Below are 23,114 nucleotides of genomic sequence, written 5' to 3' on the forward strand. Positions count from 1 at the left end.
TGCTTTATGACTGACATACCCCCCCTTTTTTTACAGACCTTATCCTTCCTCATCGAAGAAAACGACAGCGGAATGGTCGAACTTTCAGATTCCGACGACGGCGAGCCAGCAGAAGCATTCATGCATAAACGCCGCAGAACAGCAGCGACAGTGGTCATAGACCGTGTCGCCGCCTCAAGATCCAACAGTGCCATGAGCGAGAGCGCGAAAATGGCTTTCCAGTCAGCCACCGAAACCCAATTCCGAGTTCCAAGTCTGCTGCGCAGAGCCACGACAAACATGTCTTCTACAAGTGGTGATTCTCAGGGGTCTTATTCCGGCGCCTCCTCCGCTACCGCTAGCAGTGGTAAATCTATGGAGGGTGCCATGGGGATCAAGCGGGGCGGGAAGGCGTCTAGCTCTATCAATTTTCACCAGAGGGAACAAGTTAGGGCTAAGGTTGAGAACGAACGCGAGTTGAAGAGGAAGCAGGAAAGGAAAAAGCAGGGTCAAGAGAGGCAGGGTGTTTTGGGGATGCTGATGAAGGGGAGTTTTACCTAGGTTTTCTTTCTCTGTCCACCTGTCCGTCTAGCTATATTTTCAGTTCTTCGTTTATTACTTTTGCATTGGTGATTAGCTTCGCGAAGGGATGGAGGGGTTTCTGGCGCTTTGCTGTTTGTAGGATATGGGACTACAATATCTCGCGAGTGTTCATGAAATAATTAGAGAATACCATGTTGATAATGCTCCGATGTCTGTTTATCCCCGCTTATCGTAAAAGCACATTCATTACTTAGCCGACCCCATCGAAATCATAACCATAATCATCATCGCATTTCCTTCTCCCCCTCCCCCTCCTCCACCCTCCAGGCGACCAAAAACCTAAACTTCACCCCATCAACCAAAACCTCCCACCACGGCGACCCATAAACCACCAAACTCCCAACTGCCAACCCCCTGCCTATGCCACCACCCGCAACAATCGGGAGTAGAAAACTCCCCGCATCTTCGCTCTCTCCCTTGACAACAAATACCCCATCACCACTTTTCACTCCAGCAACCACCACCCTACCCCCCCCACCAGCATGCACGCCAAGGAAGCCCTTTTCAAGAACCCAGCCGGCAACTTCAGCCGCCAGACCCCCGGCAGTCCAGCGCTTTGCAGCACGAGTTTTAGCGGGTGACCAATCTAGTGGTATCGCTTCCTCCCCCCCTCTTCCCCCTCCCCCCTCTCCTCTTCCGGGAGGGGGCTGGATGCTGCGATGGTAACTGACTATCGTATGACCTTGTGCAGCAACAGCTGTAGTCGTAGACGTGAATAAGAACCTATTCCGTAGCTTCTCCGCCTGGGGTTCCTCGGTATCGGATTCGTGCGGCGAGGGTGGTGGTGAGGATGCATTTTCTATGTCTTCACCGGGGTGGAGTCTTCGTTTCTTTTGGAGGGGGCTAGTGGGCTCTTCTTCGCTGTGGATATCGGCGTCGACTGAGTCGCGGTGGTAGGATTTTTTAAACAAAATGGTTGTGCGTGGGGGTGCTGGTGTGGTCGGTTGCGTACTACCGCTACCACTAGGGGCATAGCTAAAGCGTGCCCGTGCGGGCGCTGGGGTGCTGGCTAGAGCTGGTGATGGGATGTGAAAGCGGCGAGCTGTGGATAGGAATGGTGGGGATGCTGAATTTGGTGTTTGAGCTCTTGAGGGCTGGGTTACTGGTGGCAGCCGCGATGGGGGGAGGGTTGGCACAGGGAGGGTTCGGGGTGTCGGGATGTAGAAGCGTTTTGATGGGGCGAATTGTGGTTTTGGGGTTGCTATTGGTTTGGGCGTGGGAGTGGGGGTGGAAGCGGAAGCGGGTGGTGGTGAGGGTAGGTATAGGGTTATAGAGCTTGATGTGGGGTCTGATGTGGTAGAATCCGGAGATTTAGGCTTTTGGGAAGGCTTAGTGATGAAGCGGAAGGGACCTGGTGTCTAGGGTTGTTAGCTCATATAGTGGGGCTGGTGGGGAAGAGAGAAGCTTACTACTGGTGGCATTCGGCAAGCTCGAGGGGATAACGAAGAGGAGTTAAAAGAAGTGTTGTTTGCTGTCGCAGAGAGCAGTAGAAGGAGTCGAGGGAGGTGAGTAACTAAAGTGTCATAGGTGATTGAGTGGGCCAGTAGACTAAAGTTGACTCGGAAGTCTCTTGTACCTGACAGGGTTAGGGTTGTGCTAGTGAACGCGTAAATTCTCGCAACGCCAGGGTATCACGTGAGAATCTTTTTTCTTTTGCTTGCCATGATAATGTTATGATACCTTCGTAGTTTTAAGTTTGGGTGGAGCGTATCGGTGGGGCGTTTGGACTTTGGAACTTTGTTTGTAAATGCCATTTGAGGGTTTGTGATTTCTCAATCACAATATTATCATAGCATTACGATACAGTATTATTTGACATACGACAACTGATATTGTTAGGAGGCCTAATGCGAGGTTTCGCAAATTTGGCTGGTCGAGTTACTGGTGTCGGTGAACATAGTCTAGCCACCGTAGTTGCCGATACTTGTAAGTCCGCGGTGCCAAAACATCAAGCAGAAATTCTGGGCTTTGTAACTCGAGAGAACCGCCATGGTCGCATGCCAGATTATCACTGATATCGGCCCTCGAGCACTCTAGAGATCTTCACATCTGCCAATCCAAAGCCCTCAAAAACACCAATCCCGTTGAAACATTCCCGTTCATTGATTCGGTAACATTCTGTGTACGGAAACTTAGGGAGAAAAAGAGAAAAAAGAGAACACCGCTCCCAGATTTTATAAACTCCCCCGGGGGCCCCCTCGCGCCCCCAGCCGCCGAACCGACATGATTTATCGCATCTATTACGAAGATCAGTAACCCCAATCCTACATGCCCAGCACGAAACTTCACAGGGAGAAACATACCTTGACGAAACCGATATCGGTGGACTTTTCCCTAAAGCACTGTCTGCAGATGTTGAGTCCGTACTTACGGATCAAACCGGCCCTGTGAGCGCATACGCGGCTACCCCCCAGAAAATCAGCCCTTGATTCCGCAAATTATAAAAACGTAGAGTTGAAAAAACATACCAAGATCTGCTACCCTTTCCGTAGGAGCGAGGGCGAGAGTACCAAACTGTCTCGTGAGCCATGATTGTCGAGTGTTGTGTTTATTTTACCTAGGTTCGCTCAACCGAACGTTAATTTCAGGAATCTAATAGAACCTCCCAAGATGTCTTTTTTGGAGGGGAACCGAAGGGGACATACGTTGGAGCTAAAAATTGGCCGTGCGTTAGCGGTTGGATTGGTATCGTCGTCGTCGTTGGCTGTGGTGTACTTGTTCCGATGACGGTTGTGATAATATTTGGTAGGGAAGGTTGGTCGTGGGCGTGACGGTTGGTGGTGTCCAGCACGGGGGTTAAAACCCTAGGTTGGTTGATTTGGCGTTTCCACACAATGTCAGGCTTGAGTCAATGCCAAGAGTCGAGGAAGTCTTTGATGCCTTACTTAAGCGATCCGCATTGGAAACACCATAACTTCACAGTATACTGGGGAAGGGATCAGTTAAAAAGCACCAAAAATTGGGAATCTGGAAATCTCAACCGACGTCCAACAGTAGGAAGAAGAAATTCAGAAGAGTAGGAGATATTTCTAATAGCGCAGTACCATGTGCTATATTTGCCTTTTCAGAGTTGCATTCCGACGTTTGATTTGTTGAAAATTCTGTAGTGAGAATTTGAGCAAGATTCACACTCAAAATGATTTACTTCTGTGTCTAACCAGCTTCCCCCAGTATGTTATCGTAAACTAACAGAGTACAGTGTAGTACATGTGGTTGTGATACGGTTTCTCAACAGTGTCTCACTAACAACCTGTGATAGTATTCAGGTTTGTCGGTCTCCTCAAGCTAGCACTTACGCCGCCAGGTCACGGAATCCTGGTTTGCTGACCCCCGGTGTTTAGTGGTCTGACCTCCAGATTTCCGCGGTTAGAGTATCATATTTGAAAACAGCATAGCCTCAGGATTTGATTAAATCAAGGCCTTTTCTTCCTCTCTTGGAACAATCCTGCGAGTCCGGTGATCTTTGGTACGTAATTCTAAAGGAGCCCGGAGGTTTAGTGCTTTAGATTTAGCTAATTGAGTGTCCGTGCATAGGCTCTCATACTTCTGTGGATAAAGTTCATAAAGAGTCACTCGTACAAATGTTCTATCGCAACTTTGAGGGTCAAAATTTATGAGCTTACAGTACTCGAGTATAGCATCCTAACGCCTAACCAAACTAACTGCACTTCCGGAAAGGAATAAAAAACTCTTAGGGTAAAGATCATATATTTCAATAGGTTCTAACGAAAGATAATTTTCTCTCTGAATCAATAACACAATGCCCGCTAATTTTGAGAATAAAAAACTACTAAGATCCAGCTCAAGTAAAAACACCCCCTCCTTCAAACAATAAGAAGATCCCCATCACACTCCGAAACAGACAACCCATAGTAAAGGTGCTCCTTGTTATCCTTCTTCTCAAGAACATACCCTCCAGCACCGAGAAAAGCGCACTCGGTGAGGACCTGGTTCAGTATCTTCTCGCAATCCTCGCGAGAAGCCTCGACGTCACCGACGTTACCACGGATCGGGTGAGTGATGTAGACCTCGTATTTGAGTCCATTGGTGACATGTTTCCAGGGAGCCCCGAAGCTATTACTGGACCTGCTCCTGTCTTGCTCGGGGGCAGATTTGATACACATCGACGCCGAGACACCGTTCTCGCCAGGCTTCTTCGTACTTCTCGCCACCAAAGTCAGCCACTCTCCGAGCTAAACGGGAAACCAACCCTCAGCAGCTGGACATACAATTTCTTTGGCCCCTCGGGAATCATAGCCTTGCACTCCTTGGTGACCAACTCCTGCCCTTATATCCCGTTCAGGACCTTCCCGTCTCCAATCAAAAGCGGGTAAGAATCCAACGAGTTAAAGAACCCTCCGAATCCAAGATCGGGACGCACAGCACAGTTTTGACGGTCACGCATGCGATCCGACACCACCGTTCCGATGGCAGGGATGAGTGATCCCGCGTTTACTAGAGGGCGCCTCAGCAGGTCTTCGCGCCCCGTGAATACCCTTGACGTTGTTCCTAGTATTCCGCTAGAGCGGGTCACATTCTTCGATGGATCGGACGCTGGTGGGAGTGCGGTGGCGGTAGACATAAGGGTGGGAAGGAGAGCAGATCTGTAGAGCATCCTGGTATTATGTGGTGTATTTTTTATTTTTTATAAAAAAAAACCCCCCAAATATGAAGTGAGAAAAGAATACTTATGCACTAGCGGAAATCGGATAGAGAAAAACAACGAACGTGTACAGAAGCTCAGCCAGGAGCGCCGTGTTGAATCTTGCTAGTGAAGGTGATAATGGGAGAGTGGAAATTTTATCTGGCTTGGGATTCTGTCATTTATAATACCTACATGGTGGACGGAGTGCTTCATCCGCCGGGGAGGACTCTGCACCGGTCCACGACTTGTGCAATGAGGACTCGGTCACTAGTGTCATTTTTCTTGGGGTTTGTGTGGGAGAGGAGTGTTATTCCATTTATCATATTCACCGGAAGTCTTGAATGAAGGGGTAGATATAGGCGGGTGGATATATACCGGTATATGGTTCCTCGACTCTGTGACCTGTTCCTAGAAGATTTTGCATCCTACGGCGGTAATGACTGTTATCAACTTAGCCCCCGGGGAGCAACCTTAAATCTCATGGATTGAAGCTAAGCTAACGGCGTCCAAAAGCGCAGAATTTATAGAGATGACGGGGATTGTTTAAAGTTTGCACCGAATGACATTTTGTGAAGGGTTGCTACCGGAGTTGACTCAGTTGGGCCTTCGGGCAAACAGTAAAGCAAATGGAAAAACCTGTGACCTCCCCCAAGCGCGGTAGAGTAGGATGGCGGCCGGCGGAACGAATGAGGAGTGGTCGCAACATATAAATTTACCAGGGCTCTCTTCGCCTGGTTCCTGAAAGGTGGAAGGTAAGAAAAATATGTCGGAATGTTGTCCTTAAGAGTGTTAAGAGTGTGAGGCCTTGCTTTCCCGTGCATGGGTACCACTACCCGGGAAGCCTCCGCCTCGGGTTGTACTGTGTACAGTACTTAAGTTGGCCGCAAGTCGCCGGTTAGTTTCCATGTAAGTTTTTTTTTTTTTCACACAAAACAGACGTATTCGAAGGGTATGGTACAGTATAAGGTATACCCTAGTTAGGCTGAATTCCCCTCTACACTTACGGTAGAGTAATATCATACTAGTAAGGGGCAGTATATGACTGCGGAGTAGTGATAATGTGGGCTGCTTCCCACCACGGGTTCTGTACGAGCACTGTACTATCATAGTACTCTACTCGAGCACAGTGCAGCCCTATCTACGTTCAAGCTACTCGAGCACAAGCACTAGGAACAGAAAACTGCCTAGGATAAGACAAGCTTAGCTCCAGTAGCTTAGCTATGGGAAGACCCAGGAGGTTCCCCGTGACCTTAAGCTTTTTTTATCTGTTGTGGGGGTTCCTTATCTGCACATTTTGAGGCTGAGGATAACAATGTTCTGTGCCGCGGGGGATTGGTTGGAATGTTCAATACCGGTAAGTATCGTATCAGCACGAAACCTTAGAATAGCCTTAGCTCCAGGCCACCATCATCTCCTTTCATTTCATGTCGCTCCAGGGAGCAATTGCCACTACTATGATATATCCATTCAGAAGTCAGAACGTCTTAACTCTTTCAACGATCGCACATAGTATTCCAACGGATAAGATGCAGACTCTGGAGAAACACGGTGTTAGACTACAGGATGAAAAGGAGAATGTCGGCTCGTTGCCCTGCAGACTGGAACGTGGCACAGTTCGTGGCGTCTAGCGAACAAACACACCCGTCGGCCCCGACAATCGGAAAAACCAATGTCCCGCGGCACCTTTTGAGCACCCTGCGGATCAGACGTCACCTTCCCTTGGAGGATTGAGCTCAAATGCCCCGAGATCCTCTAGCTTTAGCGATGGAGACACAACATTAACTTGCTTAACTTAAATACAGAATGGTACAAGTATCGACAACGGTAAATCTATGATACGGTACAAATTATTGGAACTTGCTGGAAACAAGCAGGTACAGTACATGTTACCTTCTTCATCTGGCCCGCCGATATAATGGTGATTAACCTTGACCCTGCTGCCTCGGCCCGGACAGCAATCGGGTGGAGGACCTCCAGACCCGAGCAACCACTACGATACTATGATATATCAATTCAGAGGGAGCACAAATTAGACCATTCCAAACTCAAAATCAACCTTTTATTCAGCTCCGCAATACCTTTGATCAGGCTAGAATTAAAGGGCCTGCTTCCGTCCTTCTCTTGATGCAATTCCTCCTACTTCCTCCAACTCTCCGTCTGATAATCTTAAGGCTTCGTTGACCATTAGCGATCTCTCACAAACCGAAAACCACCATATAACTATCATACATACACGACCACCACCAACTCTCCGCTGTGCCAGCAAGCAAACTCCGAACCCAATCTAAAGTCTGAAATGGCTTCCGATCTTTTAATCCCCTTCAGTTCGACTCCGGTGGAGTCCATCGCCCCGGCAGTTTCACGTGTCCAAAACACTTTCACATCGCTCAAGACGCATCCTCTTGCCTATCGTGAGGAGCAGCTACGCAAACTCTACTGGGGTGTCAAAGACAATGAACAACGGCTCATCCAATCCCTTAATGCTGACCTCGGCAAGCCTTATTTTGAGGCCGTGACAGTAGAAATAGATTGGATTGGTGCCGAGATCCTCTACGTGCTCAAAAATCTCAGAAAATGGGCTGCAGATGACAAGGTGGATTTACCCTTTCTGCACAGGCTTGTCTTGTCCCCGCGTATTCGGAAAGAGCCCATGGGAGCGGTTTTGGTTATCGGGTATGTACTAGTACTTGCACGTGCTGCATCTTGGTTTCTGTTACAGTTGGTTTTTATTGCTTTTTCACCTCCTAGGCCAGATATATATATATTCTTGACAAATATATTCCCCTTTCCATGCTTTATATTAGGCTGACGCTCTCAACTCTCCGGTATAGAGCCTTCAACTACCCAGCTCAGTTGGTTTTGGTTCCCCTCATAGGTGCGATTGCTGCTGGAAACACTGCCGTTATTAAACCATCAGAGCAAGCTCCGAATTCGGCAGCCATCATCACTCAAATCGTAGAGAGCGCTCTTGACCCCGAAGCCTATGCTGTCGTCAACGGTGGCATCCCCGAGTCGACCGAGCTTCTAAACCAAAAGTTTGATAAGATCTGCTACACAGGAAATGCCGCGGTTGGTCGTATCATTGCTGCTGCTGCTGCAAAACACTTGACCCCGGTGCTTCTAGAACTGTAAGTTGTCACCGAATTGATGGCAGCTCCGACATGACCGAGGTCCCAGACTAATCGACCTCTTTCCCGGTGTTTAGTGGAGGCCTGAATCCGTGCATTATCACCAAATCAGCAGATGCAAAGCTTGCTGCGAAAAGAATTGCCTGGGGGAAAGTTCACAACTTGGGACAAGTTTGCCTTTGCCCCAACTATGTCATTATACACCCCTCTCTTGAGGCCGAATTTGTCGGCGCATACATCCAGGCCCTGAAGGAATTCTTCCCTGAGGGAGCATCCAAGTCACCAGATCTAGCACGCATCGTCAATAAAAGACATTTTCACCGCATCACGGAACTGTTGAATAATACCAAGGGAACGATCTTGTACGGTGGCGAGCAGGATGAATCGAGATTATTCATCGAACCAACTCTAGTCAAAATCACCAGCCCGGAAGACAGCTTGTTGAGTGAGGAGATATTTGGGCCTCTGCTTCCGATGCTCACTGTTGAAGATTTGGATAGCATGATATCAGTGGCTAGAAAGGTTGGAGATTGCCCTTTGGCATTGTACATCTTCACCAGGGAAAAGGAGGAGGAAGAGAAAAGTAAGGGGACCACTTTGAAAATTTGTTGGGGGGCAAGAACTGACCCGTTCGCGTAGTCCTGAAAAACATTAGGTCTGGTGGAGCGACTGTGAATGAGTAAGTCTGAGCCTTGACAAGTCAACCACTCATCTAGACCGAATCTTGCTGACAATCGATACTTTGACGATGTAGCGTACTTTTCCATGCGGCAATTCCATCAGTTCCATTTGGGGGGGTGGGAGAGTCCGGTACCGGGTCCTACAGAGGTGAGTTTGTTGCCCACAACAGAAAAGTCACGATTGTTTTTTTCTTCGAGTTCCTCTTCCCCTTTGTTGTGCGCTCAAGGCTTGTATGAGAGCCACCGACAGTGGAGGAGCTCCCTTCCTGCCCCTTGCTTTTGCGGGGGAACACTGGCACAGGCTACCGCAGGCGACACGGCGGCAGGTGGACGGCGCCGCACCAGTGATCAGTCTAATGCAGCATGGATTTCATCATTGCTATTTTCCCTTGACGACCACTCGAGTACAATGGGGCTCGTGCCGAATTTTGACTGACGATCACACTTCATCCCAACAGGGAAAGCCTCTTTTGATGCGTTCGTTCACAGACGACCCGTGGTGAATCAGCCGTTGTGGATGGAGGGTCAACTTCGCGTATGTTTTACCAGTACTCGGGTCAGGGCGTAAATGATGAGACGGACGGGGGTCGGAAAATGTATGTATCTCCATACATTTTCCGACCCCCGTCCGTCTCATCATTTACGCCCTGACCCGAGTAGTACCCTTTTATTTTCCTTTTTCCTTTTCCCAACTTTTGAGCTCTTTTCTCCATGCACCCCAGCTCCACCTTGCCAATGCACGATGAAAAAAGAGTACGACTGTCGGCCGCTCGGCGCCTTGTCGGCAGTTTCAGGGCACGGACTTCGGTTCTAAGCGGACTTCATTCTATTTCTCCAGCCGCTTTTAGGATAGCTCTGTACGAGTACTCGAGTCGGTGTTGCTAACCAGAGCCCCGTTGTGAAAATGGTAGATGCGGTACCCACCATTTACGCCAACGAAATTCGACTTGATGAGGAAGGCCGGCGGTACCGTCAAACCCAATTTTGATAGAGATGGAAAACTTCTACGCAGGTCTCTGGTTTCCTGGATCCTTCTACTCGTACTAGGAGCCTACAGTAGGAAGAGAGCCATATTTAGGTATCTACTATTGATGATCGGTAAGCAGCATACGCCCCCTCCGGTAATTTGGTTCCAGGGGAACGAGAAAAGATGAGACGTCATATGGTCACGATGTCACGATGTTCGTTACAAGTGCTGATGTGTACCGTATGAGGATGCAGGAGCTGCGTTGGTGAAAACTTTTCTGTCCGCCAAGAGCCAGCTTGACACCTCCCTGAATCTCACGATGCTTTTCGCCATACTCTAGAGGAAGGGCCACACGAAAAACGGCTCGGTGAACTATTTGAGTAGCAAGCTGTTGCGCCAGTGATTTATTACATGACCTTTGTATTTGTTACTGTTTGAAGTCTTTTCTTTCTTTTTTTCCCATCTGGAAAGGTTCTGCGGGCCATACGCCTCTTTCTTCTTCTTTTGTGTTCCCCTTTCCCTTTCCTAGGGCACGGTTTTACAGGGTTCGATGGGAAGACGATGTTCAATGAAATACCAGAAGGCTACAAGAGCCTCTCTTGTGGTTGTCGGTGACAAAAAAGAAATGAAACGCACAAAAATACATTGCCCGCTTCTTTCGCATGATAAGCCCTGCCCGGATTGCTTGTTCGTATCGCTTTTTTGTTTCCAGTTGGTTTCCCTGGTTATCCCTTGCCAGCTCCCGGATCATAAGCAGACGGCAACGGTGTCCGCTTGGAATGAAATTTTTCTCGGCTCCTTGATGAAAGCAGAGAAACAGCTACCAGTACGATATCATACTTGAAGTATGGCTCCATTGCATCAACTGATCTCCCACTTCCCAGCAGGTTGAAACGGAGATCACAGATCTCACTCACCTCTTCAACAAACTTGAACAAAGGGAGCGTGAAAAAAGCTGAAAGAGAAGCCGTCTTGGAAGAGAGCTCCATGGAAATATTTCAGGCCGACACCAACAAATCCCTTCGCGGAAGTCCGAACCTCGGCAGGTCCCTACCGTTTTAGGCACCTGACTAGCATCATTTCCTTTTTTCTTTTTCAAGAAATTTTTTTTTCCCCACATTTTAGAAAATATTTTGGAAGGAAAAAAAATTTCGCCATCGATCCCAGGAATGAAAGCTTGGCGGTACCTTGCAGCTTGGGGCAACTGTGTGCGATGCGCGTTGCCTCGTGGGTCGATTTGTGCCCTCCTACTCGAGTACCTTATTCATAGAATCATGAAATAGTGGAGGAGGCCTCCTCCTGCAGCTAGCCTACTCGAGTAGTCTACCGTGACTCAAGCTTGAGGGTGGGAGGTCTCTCAGCTCTCTGCCCGCACCTCTGGTAGCCACGAATGGCAAACGCTGCTCGGGAGCTGGATCGGGGCGGGGGAGCACCGGTAGTCTAAGGTATCATACCAGGGCAGCTGGGAGGAAGAATGAGAAGGTTTTGGGAGGGATGAGAGATTCTCAGCATATCATACCAAGAGGACACAGACAACCAATAGTGCCATGCTGCAAGAAATTTTCCTTCTCTCCCAATAGGGAGCTTGCACGCTGTTAGTTCTTGAGCAACCTTGGGATCCACTGGTACAGGTGCCAGGTGAGGGTACAAGTACCGTACTTTAAGTTACTCACAACTAATCCTAGGAGGTGAGCGAACAGTTAATTTGGGTTCACCCGCGAAATAATCCCTGATTATTTGGTCAGTCAACCTGAATTAACTGTTCGCTAACTTCCTGCGGGAGCCTGGCAGTTTCGGGAGCCAATCCTAGCGCAAGCTCCCCCCGTACCGTATTTGTTTTTTTTATTTTTATTGGTAATTACTTCTATTTTTCTCGCTTGTTTGTCTGGGATGACGTTGTGGATCTGACAACTTTGATAGAAAAATCTTTCTCAAGTGCTCCTCAGCGCACCATCACCCCGCCGCCACATTGAGCCACTGCAATGCCATCCGTCTGATCATTCGTTCATCGCGAGAGCGTGTTTTTCTTCCAAGTTAGTAGACTAATGCCTCTTCTCGATTGCTTGCGATGATGGTGTAGAGGAAAAGGCTTCCCCTCCCGCCCCCGCCAAAATTCGCCATCCCTCCTTACAGTCACTAAAATGACGAGGCGAAACTTGTTCCTTTCCAATTCCGGGTTGTCAATTACGAGAGAAAATCTCTCCAGGACCCACCAGGTGGGAAAAGGATAGGGAAGGTGAGTACTGGTGGGAAAATACTCGTACAAAGAGACTCTTAGTGCGAATGGAGCGAAACGGCGGTCTGTTGTTCACATTAGCTATTACACTGGGTACGCTAATTTGTGCTTCCAATCAAGGTACCCAACCATCTGACCTCAAATATTACAAGAGCTCTCAGTTTTTTTTCCTTTCTTTTCTTTCTTTCCATCATACGGTAGGCGAGGGGAAGGGGTGGGAAGCAATAAATTCAGGGGGGAGGAAATTCGTCATTTTCACGATGTTCGATGGAAAAACTCCTTGCCATACATAGGACGTTACGTCTTTATGCCTCCACAGCTAAGTTGGTTTCTACTAAAGTTAGCTGTAGCTGAACCCTATCTGCATCTCCAAGCGAAAACGCCGAACAAGCGGGTAGTCTACCACACTTCCAGCATGGGCTGGCGCTTGTGTATGGGCTGTCGGCGCTGAGAAAAAAAAAAAAGTTTATGCTTCCTTTCGACGAGTAACGCATACGGTACTCGAGTACACACCCTGCCTTTTTTTGCCTGCCTCGGATTTCTTTTGTCCCTTCAGCCAATCCAATTTCTTCTGCATTGGATCTGGGATAGTTTATTGATGGGCTGGCTTGTTCCCGTGGACTTTGGCAGCTTGCTCGACCACATCGACCCACCGGTACTCGAGTACGGTAGATCCTAAAGGAAAAGGGAAAAAAAAAAGGGAAAAAAAAAAACCCTTTCCCTCTCTCCAAACTTGTGCAGTACCGCACGCACCTGCTGCGCTTGGTACGCCCGGAGCCTCCCACCCCTCAAAAAATGCTTGCACCGTATGGGGTAACTAGTATTGTTCGTGCGAGAATTAGCTCCATTGCCGGTCGGCTCAAGCTTGAGCCATCCCTCCCCACCACCAACCATTCACCCCCCCTGTCACAAGATCGTTACCCCTTCAACTAGCTAGTCTATGCCGCAAGGGCGAGGCTGGTGAGGAATGGATGATGTGGTGGTGAGCCACCGCCTGGCGACATACTAAAGAGTTTTGGAGGCACAATTTGCCCCCATTTGCTGTTAGCGGGATCGTCAGGGCAGGCCTCACCTGGAATATAAAGGCCTCTTTAGTATCCACTCTGGATAGCTTTTTATTTTAAAGCCATTGACTCAGACCTTCAGACTACTATTCCGCAGTTTATATATTTAACCTTGCCCACCTACCACTACCTACTACCATCCACCACCACCGGTACAATTTGCTACTGCCTCGCTGCTGTTCTGCTTCTACTGTTACTACCCATCTTATAAAGCGATCGATACTTCCTACCTTACTGCTCAACTAGTAGCGTTTAAACAAAGCTTCTGCCTTCTCCCTCTACAACTACTACTACCACCACCACCTCCTCCACCAAATAACTGCAATGCCCTTCCAACTCACCGAAGGTACCCCCGTCCACGACGCCGGCTCCTACTACCACGCCGGCCGCGGCGGCGCAGGCAACTACCGCCGTCTCCCGAGCACTACCTCCCTCCCCGCAACTGTCGCGACAGCCCTCCCAGCCGCTACCACCCCTTCAAACCCCCGCGTCTTCTTTGGCGGCCGCGGCGGCGCCGGAAACATCAAGCCCAAGTCCGAGCGAGCAATGTTCTCCTTCGACGAGGAACTCGAACGAGACCGTCTCTTCCACGAGCACCACGCGCCCGTGTACTCCATTGGCCGCGGCGGCGCTGGCAACATCGTCCCCTCAGAGGCCATTGCTACCAGGTCACACTATAGCGTTAGCCCCGCTGGGTCCCCGGATTCTACCCCGAGATCTAGCACCAGCTCCCCCAGCTCGTCGCCCAGGTTTTCCTCGCACAGCTTGAGGAGTGGCGCAGATAGGGTTTGGGGGAGCATTGCTAGGGTTAGATCTTCCTCTTAGATTTGAAACTGCTAGAGTTGAAGAGGAGGGTTTTAATAATCGAAGAAAGAAAAAAGTTCATGTTGGTGGGCTTTCTTTTAGTTTTGTTTTCTTGTTTTCTTTCTTTATCTAATGGGGATTTGCTTGGAGTCTGGTGCATGACTTGTGCACGGCGTTTATAACTTTTTTTTCCCGCATACTTCTTTCCTTTCTTTCCCCCCTTGTGTAGTTGTGGTTAATATGTTTCCGTTTGTCGATTGGTATCTTAAGGAAAACCGAAAAGAAAAAAACAAGGGATATTAGGATCTGAACTGGACATTTGGAGATACGGGATTTTTATTTTTTTGCCTTACCCAAGTTTTATTTCCTTGACACCCTTATCCATTCTATCCGGTCCTTCGTCCTTGAAGGATAAGGAAGGGGGTGGTTTGTTAGTAAGGAAGGGATAAGGGACCTATCTGCCACCATACTGTACTTTACTGCCACGAGTTTCTCTCCTCCATTCTCATTACACTTTGTTTTTTTATTCCTATGTTTTGCCTTTCCTTGCTCTGATAGTGTAATTACAGTACAGCACATTAACAAGTATCATATCATACAATACGGTACGGTATCCTACCAGGTGCCGCTATTCACATTGTGAGACCCGGAAGATTTTGCCCTGGACCTGCAGTCCTCGAGTGTGTTCGCAGAGATCGGAAACTAGGAGTTGGCAAAATAGGAACCGAAGGGATCGGGAGATAACGGTGGGGCCGTTCCCTGAGCGGTCGAAGGGGGGATGGGGGGACCTGGAGCCAATCAGGGGAAAGTTCTAGTCTACAGACTTACCCTTCATACCCGCTGTTACACTCCCGTCTCCTGCAATACCCATAGTGCCGGTAGTATGATTATTACTGTGCAGCGCCTTCAAGAGGCTTTCCACCCTCCCACCATCACAAGGCAACCCGTAGCGAAACCCTCGGCAGGCGTGCCGTAAAGTACCCCGCATTTTCATCCAACAATAGACTAGATCGTACGGTACTGTACTCGAGTATACTACCGGCACTGTACTCGTACGTACCGGTAAAAAGGTAAAGGTTAAACTACTGTATCGATTTTCCAAAACCCTTATGGAGGGAGTCAACGGGGTGGGAGGAGGGGCGGAAGGATGCTTCGATAAAGTTTTGGCCGGCTTTTCCTAAGCTGGTGAAAGATCGTGTGTGTGTCCCAGGAGGATAGGGCACGTGTAGCCAGGTGACACTGAGGAGGGGGGGGGGAACTCGAAATTAGAATACGGTAAGTATAGGAAGTGGCCCGTGGAGCGGGCAAAGAGAGGCAGTGAGAAAATGTTACTCTACTCGTACGAGAGCAGTGGGGCAGAGGAATGGGGGAGGAAGGCAGTTTGGTTGAAAGGATTGTGTAGAGAGAGATGTGCCATAGCCATTTAGCTAGGTGCATAAATGAATGGTAATAATAATAATAAACTCATAGTTGCCCTTCTTTCTTTCCGCTACGCTACTTGTACTTGTGGGCTGCTTGTACTCGAGTACTGGTACATGCAGCACAAGATCTCACTTGCCCGCTTGTGAAATGATGCGGTACCGGTATGCCATTATGGGGCTACCGGTACGGTACCCTGTCCGGGAGTTTTGGGCAAAATATAACGTAATGTGGTATGAATAATGCAATGCAATGCGACAACAACAGCCCTTACACGGTGTGGTGGGTTTCTCTTTAAAATTTATTGGTCCTGGGGGAGAGAGGGAAGGGAGGGAAGAGGAGAAGGGAGAAGTTGTTTCCGGGTATATATTTCTCCTTGTCTACGTTGCTATGGTGGGGTACTGGGGGAGGCTAACTACCGGTGCTCGTGTAAACAATGGTGGATCTGGCTTTCGCTTGCTATCGAACAACAATAACCGCCAACTAAGAGAAGGGAAGAGGATGATAAGAAATAAAAAAGGTCTAAGTAAACTTCGTATGGATTATTTCCGGATTCTCGTGCCAGTCATCGATGCTGACCCACATCTGCGAAATAACCGTATCAGCATCATGGTATAATTAGTGGTGACGCATATTTTTCACCATGTGGGTTGTGCGGTATTGGGATGGAAGTGTGCGGGTGTGTGGAGAGGATAAGAGGGGTAAGGGTTCCAATATGGAAGGAAAGCGGGCGGGCAGCAAAGGTAGGGGGAAGGCGGGAAATTTTCCTCTCGTAACAGATATGCGGGGCAGTGATACGAAACGTAACAACGCAGGACGGTAACCGGCGACCATGAGATCAACGACCGGTGAAAAGGCGTGATGTGGTAGCGTCGGTATATGCATGAAGAAAGAGAAAGCGTAGGAGTAAATCGATCATAATAAGATCATAATAAAGAGTGTATGTGTGTGGTATGTGGTGTGATGGAATTTTCAAACAATGAAAGCACTAACCTTTCTAAAAGTACTCAAACCAGCCAGAATTGAACCTCCAATCCACGTGCTATATTTCCGCTCAGGAGGCGCAAAGATCTTGATTTTCATGTCCTTAACCGCTAGTCTCCGAACTTCAGAAAGCAGTCGATCACCGAATCCTATCGTTCGAACACACCATGAGTTCATCCGTCAGCCGTTAAACTTTGGCGGAGAGGCGGGAATAATTATATATATAAAACACAACTACTGCGCAGTAGTTGAGCTCCGGTCGAACCGGAAGTGCAGGGATTTTTTTCCCCGTGAAACCCTGGTCTGGGTGGGTTGCGCACCTTACCTTTCGTTAACGTCGAGCCACCGGACAGGACAATATTCCCAAATAACGACTTTCTCAAGTCCATGTCAGTCCTATTAATCGCATCAACCACAATCTGATGGATGCCCGGGTACTCGAGACCGATGATTTCAGGGTCGAATAAAATCTCCGGAGCCCTAAATCTTTCTGAACCGAGCTGGCAGGGACGCACGCAATTCAGCGATGTTCTCGTGCACCAGACTATCCTTGCCCATGCGCTGGCATGAATGAAAAAGGCGGTGAATCGGGAGTCTCACCTTGAGGATGTGTCCGTCCGGGAGTCTGTATTCCTCGATTCTCGCGGACCCACCACCAGCCCACTCCTTCTCCTCCTTCTTTGGATCCAGTGCGATGTAGCATGCCTTCTCCTTCATCGACCGGACAACTTCCTTCTCAGCAGAAGTGTGGAATATGGCTCCGGCTTTTCGCAACAGGACTTGGAGGTTCTCCGTCACGTCACGGCCGGCAACGTCGATTCGGCGGATAGCAGAGGGCATCGCGAAACCCTCGTATACAGGAACGGCATGGGAAACACCATCTCCGGAATCGAGAACGATACCCGTTGTTCGGCCGGAAGCGTACCTAACGATCCACAATTAGCTAGGAACACCGCCAATGGAGCTTGTAAAGCTAATAAAAGAGCTAAGGTTCCATACAGTGACAAAACAGCTTGTATAGAAGTGAACAAGGCAGGCACATTAAACGTCTCGAAAAATATCTGTGCAGCGGTATCTCTATTTGTCCGAGGATTTAAAGGTGCTTCAGTCAGCAAAACCGGATGCTATTCCTCCCCCAGCCCCGATCCCACAATTAGCTCCCTTCTATAACCTCTCCTATACCACCCGACAGCCATATATCCTACCCCAAACTCACCTCCTCGGATAAAGTCTTCAACTCCTCGCTATAAACATACTGCCATATCCTCTCCATATCATCCCAATCCGTAACGATCCCATGCTCAAGCGGGTACTTTATCTTGAGCAGCCCTCGCAGCTCCTGTGCCCTCGATCCAATGAACACATCCCCTTCCAACGCACCGGCGAGCACACGCGTGTGTTTTGGCCGACCGACGAACGACGAGAAGAAGCATTTCGGCAAGTCCTCACCGGCGAAGCCAGCTTTGATAGTACCCGATCCATTGTCTATCACAACGGGTTGGTTGAGCAGTGAGTCTAGGGCCATCTTTTTTCGTCAGCTCGTTCAGCCCCCTACCCCGTTATTTGGGATTTGGGTCCCCGGGGGAATTAGCTACAGCAGGGAGCTTTCAGACGCTTCGCTCAAGGGAGGAAGGAATTGCCGACTAGAGATGGAATTCCAAGGGTCGAAGTCGATAGATGTAGATCAATCAACAGTTATTTTATGCGGGTGGAGGGGAGAAGGTTTTCCTCTTGGTTCGTTGTCTGCGATTGTCGAGGATTGTAACGCTGGGTCACTGCGTTCGTTGGTTGGTCGGTTACCCTGCAATTATCTGCCAAGCCACTTCTGATAAACAGGGTCGGCCCGATATGCTTAAATTTTGGGGTCCCCTCCCCCACCTTGGAACCCCTCTATCGCAATCATTTCCAACCACCACCGATTACGCATTAACCATATTTACGGGATCTTTGTTAAGAGAGAAGGGAAGAAAATGGGCACAATTGAACTCCCTCCAGCAGCAGACTTCCACACTCACCTCCGCGAAGGAGATATGATGCGTGTCGTCGTTCCCACGATCAAAAAGGGCGGAGTATCACTCGTTTATGTCATGGTATCCCTCCTCTTCTTTCCCCCTCGTCCTCCCAAAACCCAGAACTAACTCTCCGTAGCCAAACCTCGTCCCTCCGATTACAACTGTACCCCAAGCCCTCTCCTACCACTCCGGCCTCGCAGACCTTGAACCCTCCGTGACCTTCCTAATGACCTTATATCTCTGCCCGGCGATAAACCCGGCAGTAATCGAACACGCAGCTTCCACAAAAAGGATAATAGGAGTAAAGTCCTACCCGAAGGGCCTGACGACAAATTCCGAAGCAGGCGTGGTCTCGTACGAGGAGTACTACCCTGTCTTCGCGGCGATGGAAAAGCACGACCTGGTACTAAACCTGCACGGGGAGTCACCATCCAGCGAGACCACGACGATCCTAAATGCCGAGGAGACCTTCCTACCAACATTGCTAGACCTACACGCCCGCTTCCCGAAATTAAGGATCGTGTTGGAGCACTGCACCACCGCAGCGGCAGTAGAGGCGGTCCGGAAGTGTGGCGATACTGTCGCGGCAACCATCACCGCGCATCATTTATTCCTCACGATAGACCAGTGGGCGGACAACCCGCACTGCTTCTGCAAGCCCGTTGCCAAGCTCCCATCTGATCGCGCTGCACTCGTCGAGGCGGCCACGTCCGGGGATGCAAAGTTTTTTCTGGGAACGGACTCGGCGCCGCACCCGCGGGAAATGAAGATTGGGTCGAAGAACGGGAGGACTGCCGCTGGGGTGTTTACGCAGCCGTACGCTGTGCAGTTTGTCGCTGAGGCATTCGATAAGGTGGGGAAGTTAGATATGTTGAGGGGGTTCGTGTGCGACTTTGGGAGGAGGTTTTATAAAGTGCGGGAGAAGGAGTTGGAGAGGGAGCTCGGTGCCGAGGTGGGGATTCTACTGAGGAGGGATGGGGATGAGGTTGTTGTTGGTCAGATTGGAGAGAAGGATAAGATTGTTGTGCCGTTTAATGCTGGGAAGGGGGTGTGGAGCTTAGCGTGGAAAGGGGAGTCTAGTGGGGATTATTAGATTTCTTTCTACTAAGTATGATATCATAATAATAATATTATGAAGGTCATGGTATCATAGCACCTTGAAACAATCCCCAAGTTTATCAAGTGTCACTCCTTCTTAATTCCCAGCAAGCTACACCTGCCTTCCGAAAATCCTCAGACCTAGTCAATATGCTCTCCAACAACACCTAAACTTAAACCACAAGGTGCCCCCTCCCTCCTCCCCACCTTCTCTAAAGTCTAGAAAGTACTACTAGGTACTAATCGAGTGACACGTGATGATCAAGGTTCAATCTAAAATTCTTGGCAAAAACACACAACATGATCCATCTCATCCATCCGTCCGTGCGTGCAGAACCTCACGTTTATCCACGCCTCCTCCGCCTTCCTCCCAACAACTGTCGCAACAACAACCAAGAGCACAAAACGACCACCCCGACCAACGCCACACTTTCCAGGCAGCAAGAAGCTCAGCTCGCGAAATAAACAAAATGTCCCTAAACCACACACCCCCCGCGAAGCCCGCAACAAACATCTGGTCGGTAATGAACTACCAAGTGCCTCGCGGCAAATGTGTCCACAAAGTACCCTTTCCCCCCCCGCCCGTAGGGTCCCCCCCGCCGGCACCCTTCCCTCCTCCAGCCTTCCCTGCTAACATTCACCAGCTCGGTGTCCTAAGCACCTCCTGTCCCTGCCTTCGCTTCATGCTAAACCCGCTACAAGCTGCGAGCAGCTTCGCATGCGACGGCTGTGGTCACCACGCTTCGTTTCACAATCTGAGTAATCCGGGCGAGGAGTACGAGGTTACATTGATCGCCGAGGGCGAGCGTGACGGGAGGAAGATGGTGACGAATGGGAGTGGGAACGGGAGTGGGAGGAAGAGGAGTTCGATGGTGGCGGGAAATGGGGTGCGGGGGCAGCTGAAGAATGGGAATGGGAGGGAGAGGGGTGGGGATAAGGATAGGGGGGATGACAGGGAGGAGGGGGAGGAGGGGGATTTGGAGTGCCAGGTTGTTAAGAGGGTTAGGAATTAGTTGTGTGCTTGTAAGCTGTGGGGGAGGGGCCGTTGGGGGGTAATATGTCACGATACGGGTTCAAGTCTTTTCTTTTTTTTTTCATGCTGGAGTTTGATGTTGTCGTCGTGGTCTGTTTCCCTGGTTTCGCTAAGCTACTACTGACTGCTACTACTACTATGTCTGCCTTGCTCGTCTGTTTGTCTGATATAATATATACCCACCAATTTCTGGGGAAGGTCCGTCTCTGCTCATATCTTTATTTGCCTACCGGCATCTATGGCCAAGCCAAGTAGTAAGAACTTAATAAAAAGTCGATAGAAGTATGAGACCAACGATCAGCGGAAGATTGTCCGTGCTAACCATCCATCCCTAATCCCACTCCCACTCCTCAGACCATCTCACAAAACATCTCCCTCCCTTTCCCTATCCACCGCCCACACACTCCCGCAAGTGCAGTACCATGCGTACGCGTCCCCAAGCCCAAAACACCACGCACACACACACAAACACACCCTTCACCGCCAATCACTCACAACCAATTTGAGCCAATTATCACGTGAATCACTCCACACTTTTTGTGATATTGAGCAAAACTCGTTTAACGCGATCCGGGAGAAAGAGAGAGGGAGAGAAAGAAAAGCCATTCTTATCTAAGCCGATGAATCATGATGCCGGTATTGCCCCTCAGCTATCCACGGTGTAATCTAAAGATCTTATCCCATTATCAAAGACTCGGGTTGTCTTTTTTTCACTTTTTCTTTCTTTCTTTCTTTCACCACGAGAGATGTCCCGCGGAGTTATTCCTCCTCCACTTTTGCGGTCGGGACTGCACCTTACGAGTATACCGTACAACATCTCCCGCCGATCCGACTCATAAACCGGTTAATTTACAATACCGACGAATTGCCGGGATCGGGATTAATGTACTATATCGTGACCCCGTCAAGTCAAAAGTTATGAGCGAAGGGGCGAGGGAAAGAAACAAAGAAGAAAAAGAAAAAGAAAAAAAAAGTTTTCTGATAGCTATTTTATATCAGGGATGAGATTCCCATCTGCGAAGTAGAAGAAGTACTACCGTAGGGGGTTGACAAAAGTCGGGTCTCTCCCAAATAAGATGCGGCATTTGTATGAAGACTAAACCAGGTTTGGAAATTCGAGTGATAACTAGTGAATGACTTTTGGTGTTGGCAAAAAGTCAGGTCTCTTCCAAAATGGGTTATGGCACAAGTGATATATTATGGATATGCTGGGCAAAGGAAAAAAAAAGAAAATAGGAAAAAAAGAAAAAAAGGTTTATATAAAAACCAAAATACAGGAATCAATATCTAGTAGGTCCACCTTTGACATCAATGACTGCTTGAAGACACTGTGGCATATTCTAATGAGGCTTTTGAGCTGTTCATTTGGAATTGATGGCTAAACAATATCCAAAGCTCTTTTCAATGTAGTTTTATCTCCTATCCAGCTCCAAGTTTCTCCCAGCTCATTCTCCATATCCAACCATACCACCTCAATTAAATTGAGGTCTAGTGATTGTGCTGGCCACTGGGTGGTTTTCCTCTCATTAAGGTTTCTGTAGTGGTCAGCAAAATCATTATGATCGGGTATGCTGTCCTCAATAACTGTAACCGATCAACAATTTTCACAACAATGGTGCCAAAAGTGGATGAGTTGAGGATGTATGATTTCACTAACATAGAGTGCTGGGTCCACCTTAGCCTTGCTAGGTATTGTTAGATGGAGATGATCTGAATAGACTCAGAATCATCTAGGCCAATTGAGATTTGTTTTGTAGATGGACATTTGTCTAAGAAGGCTCAAAGGGTTACTCATTTTGTTTATGACTACTAAGAGTATGATAAGGTAGAATTGAATCGTAAAAACAATATTATATTGTTAAGGTCTCTTCTATGTTGCTTGATGATATCTAAAAGCTCAGGAGAAACTTTGATATTTATATTCCATGTTAGAGTGTTTGCGGACTATAACTATTTCTGATACAAATTATGTATCTTTCTAACTTCTAACTATTTCTTGTAACATTGGGTATTCTCCTAAAGTCGAATACTAGGAGATCCTAAAAACCATCATATCCTCTTTGGGAATTACTATTTCGCCAATTGGGATTTGTATAGTTTCTAATAGTAATTATCTGTTCTTTGGAATTATTAGACTTCTGGCCAAGTTCTTAAGTTGACTAACATCAGCAAAAAAAACCCTCTCGCAGGATGAAGAATGTCTGTGTCCTGACATAACCCATCAATTTTCTTCGTTCTAAGCATCCTAACTGTCTGGACATTAACTCATTTCATTCGTTCCACCTGACATGTTCCCACCCTACTCTCTTCACTTCCACTATTTTACTCGCATGTTGCTAGCTCCCTTTATCCCAACACTGATGGCAATTTTACTCTATGCTCCTATTTTGTCTGACACCCTTCACTCTATTATTCACGGATTATTATCTCTTGAATGTGACCTTATTGGCCCAACTCGTCCA

General features: G+C 48.5%; 6 protein-coding genes, besides 2 other annotated features; 4 read left to right on the forward strand and 2 right to left on the reverse strand.

The window, feature by feature from the left end:
- Positions 1 to 2,661: 2,661 nt before the first annotated feature.
- On the reverse strand, positions 2,662 to 3,282 carry GSTUM_00011868001 (40S ribosomal protein S29). XM_002842196.2 has 4 exons: positions 3,228 to 3,282; positions 3,051 to 3,139; positions 2,886 to 2,985; positions 2,662 to 2,819 (listed from the first exon to the last, which is right to left on the reverse strand). Exons 2-4 carry the CDS (start codon positions 3,110 to 3,112, stop codon positions 2,811 to 2,813), a joined length of 171 nt encoding a protein of 56 aa, XP_002842242.1. The 5' UTR covers positions 3,113 to 3,139; positions 3,228 to 3,282; the 3' UTR covers positions 2,662 to 2,810.
- Positions 3,283 to 7,076: 3,794 nt separating this feature from the next.
- Positions 7,077 to 8,605, forward strand: GSTUM_00011869001 (uncharacterized protein; the record flags this gene model as incomplete). XM_002842197.2 has 4 exons in its annotated part: positions 7,077 to 7,900; positions 8,059 to 8,355; positions 8,433 to 8,447; positions 8,479 to 8,605. The coding sequence occupies exons 1-4, from the start codon at positions 7,524 to 7,526 to the stop codon at positions 8,603 to 8,605; spliced, it is 816 nt and encodes a 271-aa protein (XP_002842243.1). The 5' UTR covers positions 7,077 to 7,523.
- A 29-nt stretch (positions 8,606 to 8,634) lies between these two features.
- Positions 8,635 to 8,643: a sequence feature (Short protein (GSTUM_00011870001, CAZ86435.1) was converted to a misc_feature.).
- Positions 8,644 to 8,702: 59 nt separating this feature from the next.
- Positions 8,703 to 8,753: a sequence feature (Short protein (GSTUM_00011870001, CAZ86435.1) was converted to a misc_feature.).
- A 103-nt stretch (positions 8,754 to 8,856) lies between these two features.
- Positions 8,857 to 11,590, forward strand: GSTUM_00011871001 (uncharacterized protein; the record flags this gene model as incomplete). XM_002842199.2 has 7 exons in its annotated part: positions 8,857 to 8,938; positions 8,995 to 9,034; positions 9,110 to 9,183; positions 9,494 to 9,570; positions 9,947 to 10,133; positions 10,257 to 10,828; positions 10,890 to 11,590. 6 exons carry the CDS (start codon positions 8,857 to 8,859, stop codon positions 10,340 to 10,342), a joined length of 546 nt encoding a protein of 181 aa, XP_002842245.1. The 3' UTR covers positions 10,343 to 10,828; positions 10,890 to 11,590.
- A 724-nt stretch (positions 11,591 to 12,314) lies between these two features.
- On the forward strand, positions 12,315 to 14,707 carry GSTUM_00011872001 (uncharacterized protein). XM_052355845.1 has 1 exon: positions 12,315 to 14,707. The coding sequence occupies exon 1, from the start codon at positions 13,627 to 13,629 to the stop codon at positions 14,125 to 14,127; it is 501 nt and encodes a 166-aa protein (XP_052211810.1). The 5' UTR covers positions 12,315 to 13,626; the 3' UTR covers positions 14,128 to 14,707.
- A 1,246-nt stretch (positions 14,708 to 15,953) lies between these two features.
- GSTUM_00011873001 (uncharacterized protein) lies at positions 15,954 to 18,257 on the reverse strand. XM_002842201.2 has 6 exons: positions 17,726 to 18,257; positions 17,509 to 17,633; positions 17,110 to 17,434; positions 16,835 to 17,009; positions 16,519 to 16,658; positions 15,954 to 16,110 (listed from the first exon to the last, which is right to left on the reverse strand). Exons 1-6 carry the CDS (start codon positions 18,032 to 18,034, stop codon positions 16,048 to 16,050), a joined length of 1,137 nt encoding a protein of 378 aa, XP_002842247.1. The 5' UTR covers positions 18,035 to 18,257; the 3' UTR covers positions 15,954 to 16,047.
- Positions 18,258 to 18,386: 129 nt separating this feature from the next.
- Positions 18,387 to 20,847, forward strand: GSTUM_00011874001 (uncharacterized protein). XM_002842202.2 has 4 exons: positions 18,387 to 18,599; positions 18,658 to 19,804; positions 19,886 to 20,182; positions 20,264 to 20,847. Exons 1-2 carry the CDS (start codon positions 18,480 to 18,482, stop codon positions 19,612 to 19,614), a joined length of 1,077 nt encoding a protein of 358 aa, XP_002842248.1. The 5' UTR covers positions 18,387 to 18,479; the 3' UTR covers positions 19,615 to 19,804; positions 19,886 to 20,182; positions 20,264 to 20,847.
- The last annotated feature ends 2,267 nt before the right edge of the window (positions 20,848 to 23,114 follow it).

This window comes from Tuber melanosporum, assembly GCF_000151645.1.
Source record: "Tuber melanosporum whole genome shotgun sequence assembly, scaffold_91, strain Mel28".
NCBI classification, from domain to species: domain Eukaryota; kingdom Fungi; phylum Ascomycota; class Pezizomycetes; order Pezizales; family Tuberaceae; genus Tuber; species Tuber melanosporum.